Source organism: Hakea prostrata, chromosome 8, assembly GCF_041222555.1.
Source record: "Hakea prostrata isolate BN-2017 chromosome 8, UWA_Hpros_2, whole genome shotgun sequence".
NCBI lineage: Eukaryota > Viridiplantae > Streptophyta > Magnoliopsida > Proteales > Proteaceae > Hakea > Hakea prostrata.
Window position 1 is genome coordinate 12331909 of NC_142607.1, and position 16750 is coordinate 12348658.

At 36.8% G+C, this 16750-nt stretch overlaps 2 protein-coding genes across 4 annotated transcripts in view; one reads left to right on the top strand and one right to left on the bottom strand.

The window, feature by feature from the left end:
* Window positions 1-464: 464 nt before the first annotated feature.
* Window positions 465-7624, bottom strand: LOC149006964 (uncharacterized). 3 transcript variants are annotated; one of them, XM_089165664.1, is made up of 6 exons: window positions 7388-7624; window positions 5160-5409; window positions 4935-5041; window positions 4317-4449; window positions 4027-4221; window positions 465-815 (listed from the first exon to the last, which is right to left on the bottom strand). In XM_089165664.1, exons 2-6 carry the CDS (start codon window positions 5388-5390, stop codon window positions 531-533), a joined length of 951 nt encoding a protein of 316 aa, XP_089021790.1. In that variant the 5' UTR covers window positions 5391-5409; window positions 7388-7624; the 3' UTR covers window positions 465-530. The 3 variants fall into 3 exon arrangements, with proteins under 3 accessions (XP_089021790.1, XP_089021791.1, XP_089021789.1); XM_089165665.1 differs by having other exon boundaries at window positions 4027-4212; window positions 7384-7624; XM_089165663.1 differs by having other exon boundaries at window positions 7384-7624.
* A 7797-nt stretch (window positions 7625-15421) lies between these two features.
* The window catches only part of MBD9 (methyl-CPG-binding domain 9), a 49765-nt gene continuing 48436 nt past the window's right edge, over window positions 15422-16750 (top strand). The window contains exon 1 of the mRNA XM_089165230.1: window positions 15422-16179. Within this exon, the coding sequence (XP_089021356.1) occupies window positions 15668-16179 (512 nt within the window). The 5' untranslated portion in view covers window positions 15422-15667. The remainder of the gene's footprint in view (window positions 16180-16750) is intronic.

A 16750-nucleotide genomic window follows, 5' to 3' on the forward strand; every position in this document is an offset into this window, starting at 1 on the left:
ATTTTCTCACCAAACTTGTGGAAACCCATGCCTTTAAACAAAAACATTAGAACCAAAATTGTAGGAAAAGCACTCAGCAGACTTTTCTTTTGAGGCATTCACTGGGGAAAGGGCAAGAAGGGGGGCACAGAATGCTTTAAAAGCAGAAACTGTAAATCTCTCTCTCATTATGCAGCTTAGGAGTTATAAATGTTGATACAGCCTCAGCACCAAAACTGGAGTCAAAAGCAGAAACAATTGTAATAATACCTGATTCATTACTGGTGCCAGTGCATTAAATGACCACAAATCAAACAAGAAACAAGCAAAATAATATATAACATGAAACTTACATACCAAGGAAACGGAATATACTTCCAGTTCAATACATTCAACCAAGATGGCCAATCATTTCACTATTTGTAGGATTTACAAGAAAAGAATTTGTAATTGTATACCAATCAGAATGAAATTAAGACTGCAAATATTAAAAACTCATAGCATGTGTGTGAAATATTCAACCTCAGAGCATACTTATACACCATCAAATGTTAGGAGCCCATAACAAGACCCTCCCTTCCAATATTTGTAACACGCAAAACGGCTTGTGCACTTAAAGGAGAGAGCTTCGATTGGCAAAAGTGCTCCCAAGAACCCATTTCACAATGCTCAGATTCTACAGTTGGTGCAGAGATGTGGAATTTATCATATACAATTTGCAGTTCCAATAGAAGAGTCCGGGCAGCCTCCCTGGACTCAGGAAGTCGATCACTGAGTTGAGTTGCAGCTATTTGGATCAATTTATCAATCCCATAAGCTTTAATGCCTTCAGTTCCCTGAGACACAGGTACAAAGACAACAAATTTAATGAAGGCAAGCAAAAGTGCAGGAACAAAATAATTAGTAGCTACCACAAGGTCCACAACAAGCATAGGACTTCTTGTATCTCTAGAAGTGCTTCATTTAGACTTTTCAACATTATGCATGTAAACCAAAAATGAGCTAACACTAGGAACACACACTTGTAGTCTTGACACTACCACCATTCTACAAGGGCTTTTTCTGTTCCACTTCTTGTATCTAAATGCCCCCATTTAGACCTTTCAACATTATGTATGTAAACAAAAAATAAGCTAACACTAGGAACACACACTTGTAGTCTTGATACTACCACCATTCTGCAGGGCTTCTTCTGTTCCACTTCTCACAAAAGAGCACAACTATTCATATTGACCAACAGTCTTCAATCCATGGGCAAAACTCAGAAGATTTCTTCACCCTATATGACCCTAAAGGAGCCAGATTTTTTAATGCCAGAAACTGGCCCAGCAGGATAGTGTGACTTTCTTAACACAGGAAATCAAATGTCAACTGTAAAGAAGGCTAATTTTATTAATCAAAAGCTATGTTGAGAACTGCCAACCACAGACCAAGTATGACTAAATTTATGTTGGAAGTCCGTCTGCAGATCATGTCTCTCCTTACAAAATAAACCAAAGAAAGAAATAAGAAAAACGCAAGATTTTCAAAGGAGCTAAGCCACAGCCATCTGAATTCCATATCCATAGTCACCAGAAAAAATGCCTGAAACCAGCCTAGGTAAGAGTAGACGTGGTGGAACCCATGCAATCTGTAAGCTTCTTAATCAATATAGTCAGACTGTAGTGAACACCACCAATAAATAGCAAGTTGAGATCAGAAGAAATGCCCATCATGCCTTCACCAATGGTCAAACAGAAGGATCCCATTTCAGGATTATCATCTATTCTGGACCATGGAAAGGAAGGGTGCGTTAGGTAATCTTCTTAAAGAACGTTTCTGGCATTCTTCTGCTCCTTGAGAATGGAAGAACAGGTTAAAGGCATTTGTTAAAACGGTTCATTCTTCTGTTCTTTAAGAACAAACCATTGAGAAAAATGGCCTAAAGAACACCATTTGCAGAACATGTAAGACATGTTTGTACAAAAGAACAGAACAGACTCACGAAATTGGTCCCAATAAAACTCACATCTGGCATTCACTCAAAAGTAATCAAGAGCTGGAAGTCTCAAGGCTCTGCAACTCGTCTCTCCTCCACGGTAAGCTTGCTATGGATTTGGTTGCAGGTAACATCTCTCAAGATTGTCTATTTGTAGTTGGAGGCTTGTTTCTCTCCCCACCTCTCTGAGCTTCAAAATTGTGTCCTCTCTTTCTCTCTAAGCTCGAAGCAAGATTGTCTATGTTTCAAGTTCATCGACACTCTTCTAGTCAGGTATTTTTTTATTTGTATTTGGGCTTTTCGCCAAAGTCTCTCTTCAAATCAGGTATTTGGTTTGCATTTTGAAGGATGAACTGTTTCTGATGAACAAATTGAATCGGATTAGCAGGCTTTGAAGGTGCTGGATTTCTACTCCGGATTTTCAGGTGCTGCCATGCTGGCAATGTAGCAGCAAGGCTTTGATGATGCTTATTGGCAGAGAAAAGTTTCTTCAGGCACATAAGTTGGAGCAATAGTAGTTAGATGATTTTGAACTCCAACTGGCTTTCCATAACCAAGCAACTGATATCCTTGTATAAGGTCATAACCTTGGGTGGTTTTTCATATTCTGGATGCATATAATGACTTTGTGTATATATGTAATATAAATTCATAGGTTTATGTTTGATAAGTTATATATATATATTTGTAACTAAGAATTTTTTTTGTCATTTCTCTCTTTTTCTGGATAATCCAAGTTTTTATTTTATGGAATTTTAAATTTGTATCCATATTATATGAGGGGAGCATGATCAAGTATCATTCTTTTGTGTTAATGGTGATTTTTATTTAGGAACATAATTTCCATAACAAATTTATCAAACAGTAACATATTCTATAGTTGTTCTTTTTCTATTCCTAGAATAATTTTATGAAACGCTTATTTTCAAACAAAAAACCATCCAAGGAAAGAATTTTTTTTGGTATGCTTTGTCTTTTGGGTTAGCCTATTTTGGTCATCACTTGGTGATGCCTTCCTCTCGAAAGTGGGGGTGATCTCATCTATTGATTTGACGACTTTCTCCATGGAGAAAAAGAAAAAGGTTTTGGGTACAGATAGAGCAGGAATCTTTGGTTTGAGCGAAACTGCCCTACTAAGATCTATAAAAGATGAATTCAGAGCTAAAAAACAGTAGGTGAAGGTTAGAAGATTCCAGCCATGCCTTCACTAATGGCAGGAGAGAAGGATCCCAAAATTCATGATTGTCATCTAACCACGGTTTCCAACAAATCTTTGTTGGCCAAGGGATGTAATTGCTCCAAGCATGAGGGGGATGTCTGGTGTTATAAATCACATTTGCAGTTAACAGAAGATGAAAAATCACTGAAAACATAACCCCAGAGGAGAAACTCTACAATGTATTTGACTCCCCAAGCACCATAAGTATATGACAGTTAACAGCTTAAGGCCCCTCAATGTATTTGACTCTCCAAGCACCATAAGACAGTAACAGCATATGGGCCCTCCTGTGAGTAATCAGCCGATGATTAAGCTGATACGACAACAACAAGAAAAAAGAGAGAGAGAAAGAAAGAAGAAAAAAAGAAAACCAACCCTCCATTATGTGGAATTCAAATAAAGCATCTAGCTTTTTCTTAGTGTCAAGTACTACTATAAGCCAAACAAGCTAGAAGGCCCATAACTAGCAACTCAACATATTTCATAATTGAATGTTAAGGAAGATACAGATGAACTAGATAAGGAAAATTATAGTGTTAATCATTATAAACCCCATTTTTTTGCTATGACAATGCATCTGGTTTTGTCAATCTAGAAATGGTTATAAAGCACAACCACACCCAACCCCAAAAGGATATAAAGGAACAGAATAGACAATAGAAATTTCAGTTTAACTATTATTTTCTTTATTCTATAATCATAAATAATGACAGCTAGAACTAGATATAATTGAATATAAAAGTAAATGACAACAAACTATTAATCAAAATCTAAACCACCCTCTCAGTCAAAATAAGACAAAGAAACAAAAGCCTCATTAACAAAATAGAATAGAAAGAGTAAATCATACCAGCTTTGGTACACTTCGACAAAAGCACATTGATGCCTTTGCTCGTATTCGAGGGTTCTTGTGCTTGAGATATGGTTGCAACTTTGGCAACAATAAAGTGGGAGATACCCATGTAGTCATTGCTACCAAAGCCCTCTCAGCAGCATCGCAAACGAATCTCTTATCTTGGGAAGACTTGAGAAGAAGCTGAACAAGCTGAACAGAACACAAGTATTTGCAACGGTACACCCTTGGAGAAGCACAAAACAAAAAAAATAGAAAAGGGTATTCAAATTTGAATAATAACCTACCAGAGGCTCCAATGAATCAATTATACAATCACTGTAAGCATTAAAAATGTCTTCGGATGTCATAATTGCAGTTTTACACACAGCACTTCTTGGATTCTTCAAGGATTTCACAATTGATGAGATCACATTGCTCCTGTCCATAACATGAGGAAAATTTGCATTCAAACACTAAAAGAAAATAATATCAAAATATAAATAAAATAAACATATAAATAATTCACTCATCCTCAATGTTGAGCATATCTCCATAGCCAACATTCAGGCTAAATTTAGCAAAATATTTTGGATTTACATGAAATATAAATAAAATGATTGCCAACATATAAGGTAAAATATTCAAATTGTGTCTAGATTACCGAAATTGTGTTGGAACCTTCAGATTCCAGGCTATTGGACAAGGAACTAGATCTAAAAATGAAATGATCGACAACAAACAAGGGCATCCTGATGATTCACCATATTAGCAACACAAACAATATGATAACTACTGACCCTGCGAAACCTCACAAACACCCCCCCCCCCCCGGCATGTGGAAACGAAAAGGAGCAAAAAATGCACACATTCGTAATGGTCCTCTCAAGCAAATCATGATATAAGAAATTATAACCAACACTCACAAGATGTCAAGCATTGCCTCCTTGTGAAAAATTGACAATCGGCGAACATTATTCAATGCCTCACATACCAAAACCCAATCTTTGGAGTCCAGTCCCGGCAACAGTGTCTAAACAGCATGAGGCAATATACAAAATGTTAATCCAAATGTAACAGATCATCAATAAGAACACCTTTGACACACAAGAAATTAGCAATGAGTGATGGAAAGAATTAGCAACAAATACCTTAAGAATGGTATCCACATCCTCCAGATCGTTCAGGTTTTTAGATTCTATATACTCCACTTCTACCACACCTACTTCTGTTGTAGTATTCACAAATTCACCCTCATCACTTGGAGTTGAGGCCAATGAACCAGGATCTCTCCTCTGGCATTTGTCAAGATTGTCATTGCACTTCTCAATAAAAGCCTTTGGAAAGGCCACCTCACTATCTCCAAGAGTATTTCCCGCCATCCCTGTCGAGCAAATCAATCTGAAACAGAAGAGACGCAATCCAGAATTCAATTGAGCTAGAAAAATAAAGAATTTTGAATCAAAATATGTCAGTTTGAATCCAAATAGGTTGAGATGAGCTTGTACAAGACTCATATTTTACAACTCCAATTGGGTAAATAAAAAAAATTTGTGCAAAGTTTCCTAATTAAGTTGCTGCACTAATGGAACTAGCTTCTATATCGTATCAATTCCACATCGTATGGTAAACCTCCAGATAAGATTTCTCTTCATGCTTCTGAATAAAGAGTTTTCAGTAGAGCCAACAAGCTACACTACTGCCCATAGTTGACATAGTGACTCACCTACAGTCTAAAATGGCTCTTTTGCATGACTGCTATCACAACATTGCACTTTATATACACATTGTGCATTTTGCTTTGCCAACGAACTAATTATGAACCAAATCACTTTCAAGTAACTCACCAACTTCATGATAAACAAGTCAAACTGTGGCCTTTCTTCTATTAAGTGCTGATATCAATTAATAATTAATTCCCTAAAAAATGAAATATGCCATGGAAATTCACAGAATGAGAGAGGAGCCAGAGGTCATCGATTCAGTTCTAACTGCCCCTAACCCAATCTTCTTCCAACTTAGTTTTATCAGCAAACAATCAATATAAACAATGGTCCAACCTGAAACTGATTTCTCCTAGAAATCCTTAAAGCCTAGTTCCCTTTTCCTAGTATTTTTATACTACAAATCATTTTAATCACAACCAGTTCCTCAACTGTTTCTTTCCTACAAAAGTCTTCCTCTTCCTCAACTGTTTCTTTCCTACAAAAGTCTTCCTCAAAATTGACTAGCATCCCGAACCCCAAAGTTTCATTAGCTTATCAGGCCTTTTAGCTTGCATAAGCACTGCTCATTGGAAGCGACAAATCTATTCCATCAAAACTGTACTTATTGAGAGAATAAGTTTATGACACAATAACACTTAGTACACTGCTGCCTTGCCCTCTGCTTTATATACCCAAGATTGTGAGTTCAAGTCTAATTATTATCAATCAACAACTAATACGACACAGAACCAACACCAACACAGCCTGTGACGAGTTGACCCAAACACAATCCATTTCTAATGGTTCATGTTAGGGAAAGCTACTCAAACAAAGAAGAAAAGGAAAATGAAATTGCATTAGCCTATAGATTTTCTTCCTTTAGACCTTCAGTCGTCTCAATTTGTATATGACAACCGCACCAATGTGAGCATTGCTTTCTCTGCCATAAAAACAATAAAAATGAGCTTGTTTTTCCCCCTCATTCCTCTTTTTTATGGGGTGCGAGAATGTGGGGAAGTAACAATAACAAAACATGGGTAAGGCCTGGGAAGAGTTCAAACTATCCTCCGCTAGAAGGCGTTTTGAAGGATAAGTGAAGCAGCTGCCCCACAAAAAGCAGTACGGGTCTTGTGGACATCTACAGAGCCCTTGATTCTTGCAACCCGTCAAATTTTGCGAAATGGGAAATTCGAAGGCAATTCCAATTTCTGACGATATTGTACGCCACACAATAAATGCAAATAAAACAATGAATCTAAATCCTTTCAGAAAAAATAATGGAAGTGACAACAAAACCCCCTAGGGCTCCTGCAACAGAACAAAGTTATGCAGCAGTGAGACAAACGGAGATCTCAGAGGAGAATAGAAACCAGAACTGACAAAAACCTTTATTCATAAATACAAACAATAATTTATGAATAACGATACAAAGATCTACAAAGAAATTAGCACTCACAAAAAAAAAATCTGAAACCAGAAGAGACGGAAGAAATGAATAATGTTGAGAAACAGTGAGGTCAAGCATTAACTACAACGACAGATCTAAACATTCCATTGATGAGATTTAAAGCTCCATTACCTAATCAGTACAAGTTCATCAAATGAAAGAGAACGATGACGAAACCGATAAAGGAGTAGTTTGAGAAACAAAATAAAATGAGACAATTACCTACACAGTGTAGAAGAAGCACTAGATCGGCTTGGCTGTGAAGCGAGAAGGCAAGAATTATCAAAAAGGGATAAATCCAGAGAGAGTAGATCAGTAGAGACTCAGAACAGTGTGTTTGTGCTTGTGTGTGTTGCGTGTATATGCGTATGAAATTTTTTTTTTACAGTTCGTAACCGGCGAAATCCGCAGTTATGAGTTCCGCAATGCCGCCCTTCGTTTGGGATTTGACTCCCCCACCTATGGCGGCAGACACGGGATTAATGCACCTAATAATCTCTTTATTTCTTTTATTTAGTTTTGAATTTTAATATAATAATATGATTAGGTGGTGGCTCATCAACCAATTCCATTACTGCAAATGGTATCTACAGATAGTCTTCTTATAATAATTTTTTATGTTTTTATATTAAACAAATAAACAATACTCTTAATTGTAATTTCTCTATTCTTTCAAGTTTCATCTGATCTTCCTGCGGTTCATTAGATTCATTAGATTCTCTTCTGTTTTTTTTTCCTCTCCCTTTTACTTTTGAAGGAAAGATTTTTCTCAAGAATCGAAAAATCGTGTCGCCGTGTCGATGGCTGGCAATACGTCGAGCAACATTTTGAGGGGTGTCGATGAAAAATCGACCCCCAATTTTGAGGGGTATTTGGATAATTTCTAGTCTGAATTTTGTTGTGTATTCTAACTTGAAGTCAATAAACACATTGAGGTCGTTATTTTAACCTAAAACATCACCTAAACTAATGTTCTTGATCGACATATACCCGACTGTATGCGGGTGAAACAGGAAGTCTGGAAAACCTGCAAATTTGTATGAAATCCTGCTTGATTGATACAGACAATATAATAGTCGGCCATAACGAAGCAAGATGTACGAAGATTAGAGCCAAATGGGGTTAAAAACTTAGAATACAAAAAAAGGAGAGATAAGGGATGTTGGCGACATTAGCGATATATCGGCAACATGTTGTCGACAGATGGTAAATATTGTGCCGCTATGGGGAGTCGTGTCGCCCCCTAGTGATAGGGCGATATATCGCCCTATGTCGCCGACCCTTTGTGATTTTCCTTCCTTTTACTCGTTTTGGAGAAGGCAAATTATATATTGACCTCCACATTTTAAATCAATTATAAATTCCCCCACTTTACTACTTAGGGGCTTTTATAATTGGATTTTTTTTTTTCAAAAGTAATGAATATAATTGATTGTGGATCTAAGGGTCTATGTATAATTTGCCCTTTAGAAGAAGATTTTTCCTTTGAAACGTTTATCATATGCTACTATCTTGCTACTATCTTTTTTGAATACTTAACCTAAATCCAAGTCAAATTAATCGGACCGAATCGAATTAAATCAAATTCAATTTGAATCATAAATCGGATTCAATTTAGAAGCAATTCTGAGGCTAGAATCACTGGTTCTAATTAAAGTCGAACCAAATAATTGAATTAGTTAATATTTTCTGTAGCTTTTACAATTTAAAGAAAAAAAAGGGGGGGGTGGGGGCCCCCCCCCCCTTAATATAAATTCCATTTTTCCCCCCTTCTCTTATTTTTTTTTTTTTTTTTTTTTTTTAAATTTTTTTTTTATTCTATAACTTCCATTCATCTCTTCATTTTCTATTTTTAAGGATATGTTTTTAATAATCATAATAATCATTCTACAAACCTCTGGTTTAAAGTCCTACACGACTAGTGATTGCATATCCTTCCTTGGCTCTAGCTAGTACTAAGTTGTATCAAATGAATTAGAACTATATTTTGTTGTCGACTATAATCAAATTGGAACTACAATAAATTGAGTCAATTTAGATTTGGATCTATTACACTCAAATCTAACCCCTTTGAGTGAATTGTGTCGAGCCCACAAGCCAATTTTGAAACCTGTTCGCACGAGAAGTCAAGTGAGAGTGGGTGACCTTTGAAGTCAGTTAGCCACCTCCACATATCAAGTTAGATTTATGAATAACAGTACCCCAATGTTGGGGGCTTGTAATTAAATGAGCAAGAACACTCAGACATGGTTAAGAGAGTAAACATGCAATACCAAACCCAGTGGTTAGTGAGGGTATTCATAGTGAAACCTAGTTCTTAGTGGTTGTTGGATGGTCCAACATGTCTCGGATCTCCTTTGAGGTTGGTGAGATGTCTTAACGCGTGTTTACCTTAAATAAAGACTAACATGGTTAAACTCATATGAGCATATTCATACTTACATTGCATCTCTTATTACATAGATTAGTTAAATGCTTAGTATATAATATTGTTGTCTTCATCGAGTTCATTGGATTCATCCCATGTGGAAATATTATTTTAGACTGTTATAAAGGTTATGATGACACCATCTTCCCCAAGTACCCAATTCCACCAAAGCCTCACAGTGCACTAACAAGTGACAAGTAAGGAGATTGGGATCCACGGTGACGTGTGTCAGTGCATGGAGTGTTTGTATGGTTTTGACTGTTTCGATCGCCGTGTGGTATTCTTTCGGGATTTTGTAGATTTGGCTGGGAATGCATAACTTTAATTAGAGAAATTGAGGGTTTATCCTTCCAAACCTTTTGATAAAATTTTAAGACTTCCTCTAGTATAATAATGAATTAGATGTATTGGAAAATGTCATGTCAACATTGTCACATCAGTTTCCATTAGTTTTGATTATAAAAAAGCACAGATTAATAATGTCTATATTAAGTTGTAATTATCCAGCTCATTACTAAAACAAGTGGACCAAATCTGACTCATTGGACCAAACTCACCGGATGCTCAAGCTCGAATAATCTTGGACAGTGAATCAAGGTCAAGACGAGCATCAAAATCAAAGCACAAGAATATGGGAAAATCAAGTCAAGCTCAAGACTTAGATGAATTTGGGACTTAGGACACATACACATGCATTCATATGTAATACATAAAAGGCAATCGGCACTAGACCGACCATGACGAAGGAGAGTGAGGCGTGTTTAAAAATGTTATGCAAGGCATGTGGAACAAGAGTAAATAATAAGTAGAGTATCAATCCAACGGATAATTTTATCTTTAACTCTCAATGTAAAAGGAATACTAAATTAAACAAAATTGACAAAATTACTTTGTAATTAATGAACTAAATAAACGAATGACAGGTGAATAAACTAAAGATCCTAAATGGAGAGCACGCGATAGAATGAACTATGGAGAATTGAACCAAGATAGGAGAGATTCACACAAAAGCAAACCCACATAAGGACAAGCAACACGCACAACATGATCTAGCTCCAATTAAGTCAAAATAACTAAAACCAAAAGATTCACTCAATGATGGTTAATTGATAAATGAAATTACTCAAAAACATGCAGTTGAATACAGATAATCACCGAGAGCTACAAAAACCGAAAAATAGCTCAAACACTGGCATGACATCATCCCAACAAATTAAGAAAAGCCGATAAAATTCAAATACAAATAAATAAAGCAGCCATAACGGAGTTCGTTAGAATATGAGAGGCACAATGTACAACATCGCACAAGTGGGGTTTGTTCTCGAGTAATATCCGCATCCCCAAAGCAAACCGAAGGGAAAAGGGAGTAGGAAGAACGATGCATCGATGGCGAGATCTTCATGAGTGACAAGAGAAATACTAAAGTAGTCATTCTCAGAATCACTAGATGATGCCACGGTGTCAAATATGGGAAAACAGCACGAAGTGGAGCAAATACAGCAACGATAAGACGTTCATGATGAAATATAGACACAATGCCAAGAAAAATGATGATCAATCCACCATAACAAGGAAGTTATGCATAAATGACATAAAAGACAAAAGAAAAACACTAAGACTCACTAACACAAAAAATATAAAACACTAAAACGAAGAGAAAACCAATCAAGCTACTCAAGTATAAAACAAAAAAATACAAGAAACAGAGAGGCAGAGTGGAAAACAAAAACCCAACAAGACGCCAAACAGACAAGACGGAGGCGAACGAAACATAGAAAAAGGGGAGGAGGCCAAGAAGAAGCAAGAGCCCAACACGGAATGCAAGCCAGGAGCACGCACAACTCCAAAGCCAAATGGTGAACAAAGGATCGACAACTTCACCAACGAAGAACATAAAAGGTCAAGCAAACAGAGTAAAGCTTTGAGTGAAGACCAGGGAAAGGGAAAGAACAAAAGACCACACACACAAGAGTAAGTGAAAAAGAAAAAAGAAGAGGCAAAAGAGATGATTACAAGATAAATGATGGGCACAAAACAAAGATGAAAAGTGCCGACAGAACAAAAGTAAAGAGCACCATTGAACAAGGTGTAAAGCGGATCTCACCGGTAGAAAGAAATCATTAGTGTAATACCAGAGGCAATAGAGGAGTAGACGAGAACAAAGTGAACCACTATAAAAACGCTGGGATTGATTGCAATAAATCAAAAAACAAATTACGAGCAAAAAAAAAAAAAGGAAGAAGGCAACCAACCCCCTAGGTGCCAACAAGATGTTAACCAAAATAGAAAAGAAAACGAATAGCAAAGTAAAAGGAGAGGAGGAAGGAGGAGGAAAAAGGAAAGACAGGAAGGAAGGAACAAGGGGGGGGGACACGAACAATGAGAAAAGCAGAAGAAGAGACAAAAAAAGAGAAAAAGAAAAGACCATGATAAGAAAAAAAAAAAAACAAAACATAGGTTAAGGTAAGGGGAGGAAGTATGGAGAAGTCAGACGGCAGGAGTTAGCATCAACACGCGGATTATACATGTTATTTATTTGTAATTGCTTTTTAATATGTAGAACCGTGTTGAAGCCTAAGGCCAATAGAGCCCCTAGGACACCCTCCCAAACTCTTCTAGTTCTCCACTGAAAATAAACCTCATAACAACCTAGGGGAGACCCTAATGGTCACCCCTCTCTTTAGGAAGAAGAGTACTAGGGAGGAGGTCTTGATCAAAGCTCACCCATCATTTGATAAGAAGCACACCTATATTGCCTACTTCGTTACCTTTTCTCAATCTTGACTACCTTGAAGCTCTTCATCAAGATTACCACATTAGCATCTGCCTCCCAATACTTCAAGATAGGGCCAACAAACCTCGAGATCGGAGAGAGAGAGAGAGAGAGAGTTCGCTTTATACTTGAAACTCTAGAAAGTGGTAAGAGGTTCCCTCTTCATTTCTTTACCTGCTTTGTCCTTTGGCATTATGTGACTAGTCCCGAGATGCTGTTGCTAAATAGATGGCCCATCTTAGTAGGTTTTATAGGATTTTGCTACTGCATCAACCACAACCAAGGCTGCGTCAAACTCGATTTTGAACATATAAACTCCCAATTAACATTTCCACGTCGGATGGTACTCCTTCAAAAAGAAATCTGTCAAAGTCTTTGTCCTCAGTTACAAGTTCATTTGCTTCACAATCAACAAGGTCTCACTTATTTCACAGGTTTCAACTTCATTTTCATATTAATTGATTAAATTGGTTTGGAGCTTTAATCAAGTTCTAACCTAGGGTTATTAATTTCATAAAATTGAAATTTAAAAAGTCCTTGAATGTATAATAGGAAAATAACTACATGCATATCTCATTTTTTTTATTAGAATTGTCGAAGTGATATAAAGGTATTTCTATCTCAAAATTACTATACATCTTTAATTAGTTTTATGGGATACTATAGGGGACACAAATGCAATATGTGGTTTCTTGGGGTTATAAATAACTTGAATTGGTTTAAATGAAAATTACCCTTAAATTAATTTATGTATAAGCACATATTACACTCTCTGAGTCTTTTGGTACTATTTTTTTCTTGGTATAAGTTTTCTTGGTAATGATTTTCATTATCATTTGTTGCAAATTTTTCATTTTTATGTGAGTTTGGTATCTATCATAAAATATAGTTTGATGCTATATATAATATAAAAAAAAATGCAAAATACATAATAGACTACGACAAGTTTGTCTTTAGGAGAAAAAAAATGCAGGGACCAAAAACAAATGAATAATGAAATAAAAATAGAATACCTGAACCCCACAAGTTTAGTTTTAAGTTTTTTCATAGAATCTTACAAAAAAATTATGGGACATTTTTTAGGCATGGGATATAAAAAGTTCGGTCTTACATTAGCAGATGGACTCCTTATTTTTTGTCCACCTCATTTTATTCATCAGAAAATCTCACAAAAAATCGTAGGACCTTTTTTAGGCATGGGATATAAAAAGTTTGGTCTTACATTAATCGACAAACTCCTTAATTTTTGTCCATCTCATTTTATTAAATCAAACAAACAGTCTCAAGATATTACGGATTTTGGGCGAAAATTCATTCTTATAATTTTTTGTTTAGTTTTAATGAACATGTATTAATGTGATCTGAAAAATAAAGGTAATTACATCATTTACCATCACATATTGAGAAAACATATCCATCATCAAGTACTTCTCTCTTAGATTTCTTAACGAGTTAAAATCCATTTAACAAAACTATGAAATGAACATGGATTCTTTATCAAGATGAAGAAGATTTTGTTTTTAGATAACTTATTTTGTCATATTTCTATGTGGTATACCTAAAAAAAATATAATTTTTTTTTTTAAAAACCTAGTAAATCAAATAAAAAAAACTAGCAAAGACGTGGGAGTGGGGAAATGATAGTGAGGAAGGCATCTTGGGAGAGAGCACTTTCTTTAAATAAACATCTGCCACCATGTTAGCCACAAGAAAAACATGCCTGAAGGATATAGATTCGAATGAGGCCGAGAGATGTAAGATATTTGCTATAATTGGGAAAACCTTCCAGGGAGCTCCATCTTGATTGTTTTTCAGGATACTAATGAGAGCTTGGTTGTTAGAGTTTACTTCAAGTCTTCAATCTTAGGCAGTTTAAAGTCAATAGGCCACAATATAGATTGTCTGAGTATCAAAGCTTCAACAGTAATAATGTCATGAGCTTCAATTCCCCGACTAAAAAAAAATATAACTATATGTGTAGAAAATTTATTCCCCGCCCTTGTGGCGTGTATTTCCGTCATTGTGGCGTGTCTATGCCCGTTTTTATAGCGTGTCAATTGTAATAGAGGATACGTATGTCGTATTCATTGAGCTTAAATGTTATTGTGGTTGTTACAACCACCTTTCTAAGGATTTGGGCTCAACCCATTCCTTAGCCAGGATGACCATGTCTATTGTATGTATGACATTTGGTCAATTTTCACTTATTGGTTCAGATCGAATCTTGTGTTTCATGCAGTTATTTTTTGTATTTCTTTATTTTCTTTGCTATGTCTGTAGTTTCTTTCAAGTTCATGAATGAAGCTCTTCAGTTTTGTACCCAATTTTTTTTTTTATTTCCCATATGATATGAGTAGAGGGATCCACACTCGAAACCAAGCAATTTAAAGCTATTCACTTTTCAAGCATATTTTTATTATGGACAATAAGTATCAAATAAAAGTCTTATCAGATAAAAAAGATTTTAATATTATTTTTTTAATACAAAATGAAATGAAAATGAACAAAAAAGCCTTATTTTACTATTAAGAGTAAAGCTTACGTGTCTATTGTTTATTGGCTCATAGTGTTACCTGGCTTTTAATGTTACATGTTTGCCTGCCGTGTCGGACAATACTTAACATAGGCAAGAGGCGGTGGTGGGGCTACTCATGGACCACCGTAGTCACGCCCGTGTCTCATTGTGTTACGGCAGCGCACCAAGCAAATCTCGCCATCATATCTAATCAAACGGTCAGGATTATTTAGTCACAAATTTTTATCTACGATCTGCGGACATTACCGTGCCACATAGTATAGTTTTCTGTAAGGCACAAGCACACAGTTGGTTCAACCATGGGCATTTCCGTCATTATAATTCATTGTGTATTTATTTCTTTTCGTTCCTTTCACGAGCACTGTCTCTTCTCATTATATTCCCTCTCTGCTTCCAATGAACAAATAAGAGGGGTATTTTGGACTTTACGTCTTTCCTTCTCCCGTCGATCCGTCTTTCCCTTTTATTTTATTTTATTTTTATTTTTTGGGGGTAAACCCCTCTTTTTTTCTTTTATCTTTAATTGATCTCGCTCTTTCCCATTTTTCCTCTTTTGCCTCCATTCTTCTCTGCCATTACGTTCTGGTTCTTCAGTCGGTCGGTAGAACTCTGGAACGAAAACAAAATTTGCTCCTTGCTCATCCTTCGAATCTGTTTTCTTCTTCACATTTGTTTCTACTTCTTTGGAAAGATCGAAAATTTCTTCGACTCTAAAGATGCTACAAAGAGCAGCGGAGGAGGCACAGTCGAAATCCAAATCCTTTCTTTAATGGAGTTCAAAGATTCAAGAAGCAGTAGCAGCTGCGATGCCAAGCTAGAGATCCGTCCGATACCGTTCAGCATCGATCTCAACGAGATCCCTTCGTCTTCTTCGCTTGAATCTCCTTCTTCTCATGTTCTCGACACCTATGCTGTCGTTCGTTCCTTCCATGATAACCCAGCTCTTCCTTCTGGGGCTGCCGCCGAGTTACCCGGCGAGGTCCGTGGTGGTTCGGCTTGTAGTGCATGCGGGCGCCCGGAGGTTAGGGGTAGCGTGATAGTATGCGACGGCTGCGAGCGTGGTTTTCACCTCAGTTGCTCGGGAATGCGGGGACGTCAGGCTATCATGCTCGAGGACTGGATGTGTGGTGATTGTGTGACGAAAGGAAGTCTTAACAAGCGCTGGCCGTTGGGAGTGGTTGAATCGGGCTCAAAGCGTGGTGGTGTTCGGCTTTTGGATATCAATGCGTCCCCGCCGAGTGATGGGGAGGGCGAGACAAGCGACGACCTCCAGAGTTCCAGGTATGTTCTTCACCATTCCTCTTACTAGTACTTCTGGTATCTTCTTCACCATTCCAGGTATGTCCTTCACCTTCTGGTTGTAATTTTGTAAGCGACGACCTCCAGAATTCTTGTACTGTTGTTTCCTCTTTAGTTAGTTTGATTAGCGGTAAAAGAGAGGTGGAAAGTAAAGCACTTTGTTGGAATCATCACGTGTATGGGGGACATCTTAGCAAATGACCAGATGGTTACTGTTCTTGGATACTTATCAAGTATCCGCTCGAAAGAGTTATCCTATCTTTCTGTACTTGCCCTCTTATAAGAAAGAGAAGCAGTGCCTACTACATTATCCTATTCTGAAAGGTTTACTTTTTATGGTTTACAATTTTTTAGTTTTTCAGAAGCAAGCAGGTCTACTTAAGGTGTTTGAGCTTCCACATAAGGGCTTAATACAAAAGGCACCCACGGAAAGGAAAGGACAAAATATTCAACTTTGTTAATATCGCTTTCATTTTACCTCGATATGGCAACCTTTTGATAAATTACATTGTTACAGATCATTCTGTAGGATTTGAGCATTATTGTGCATTTA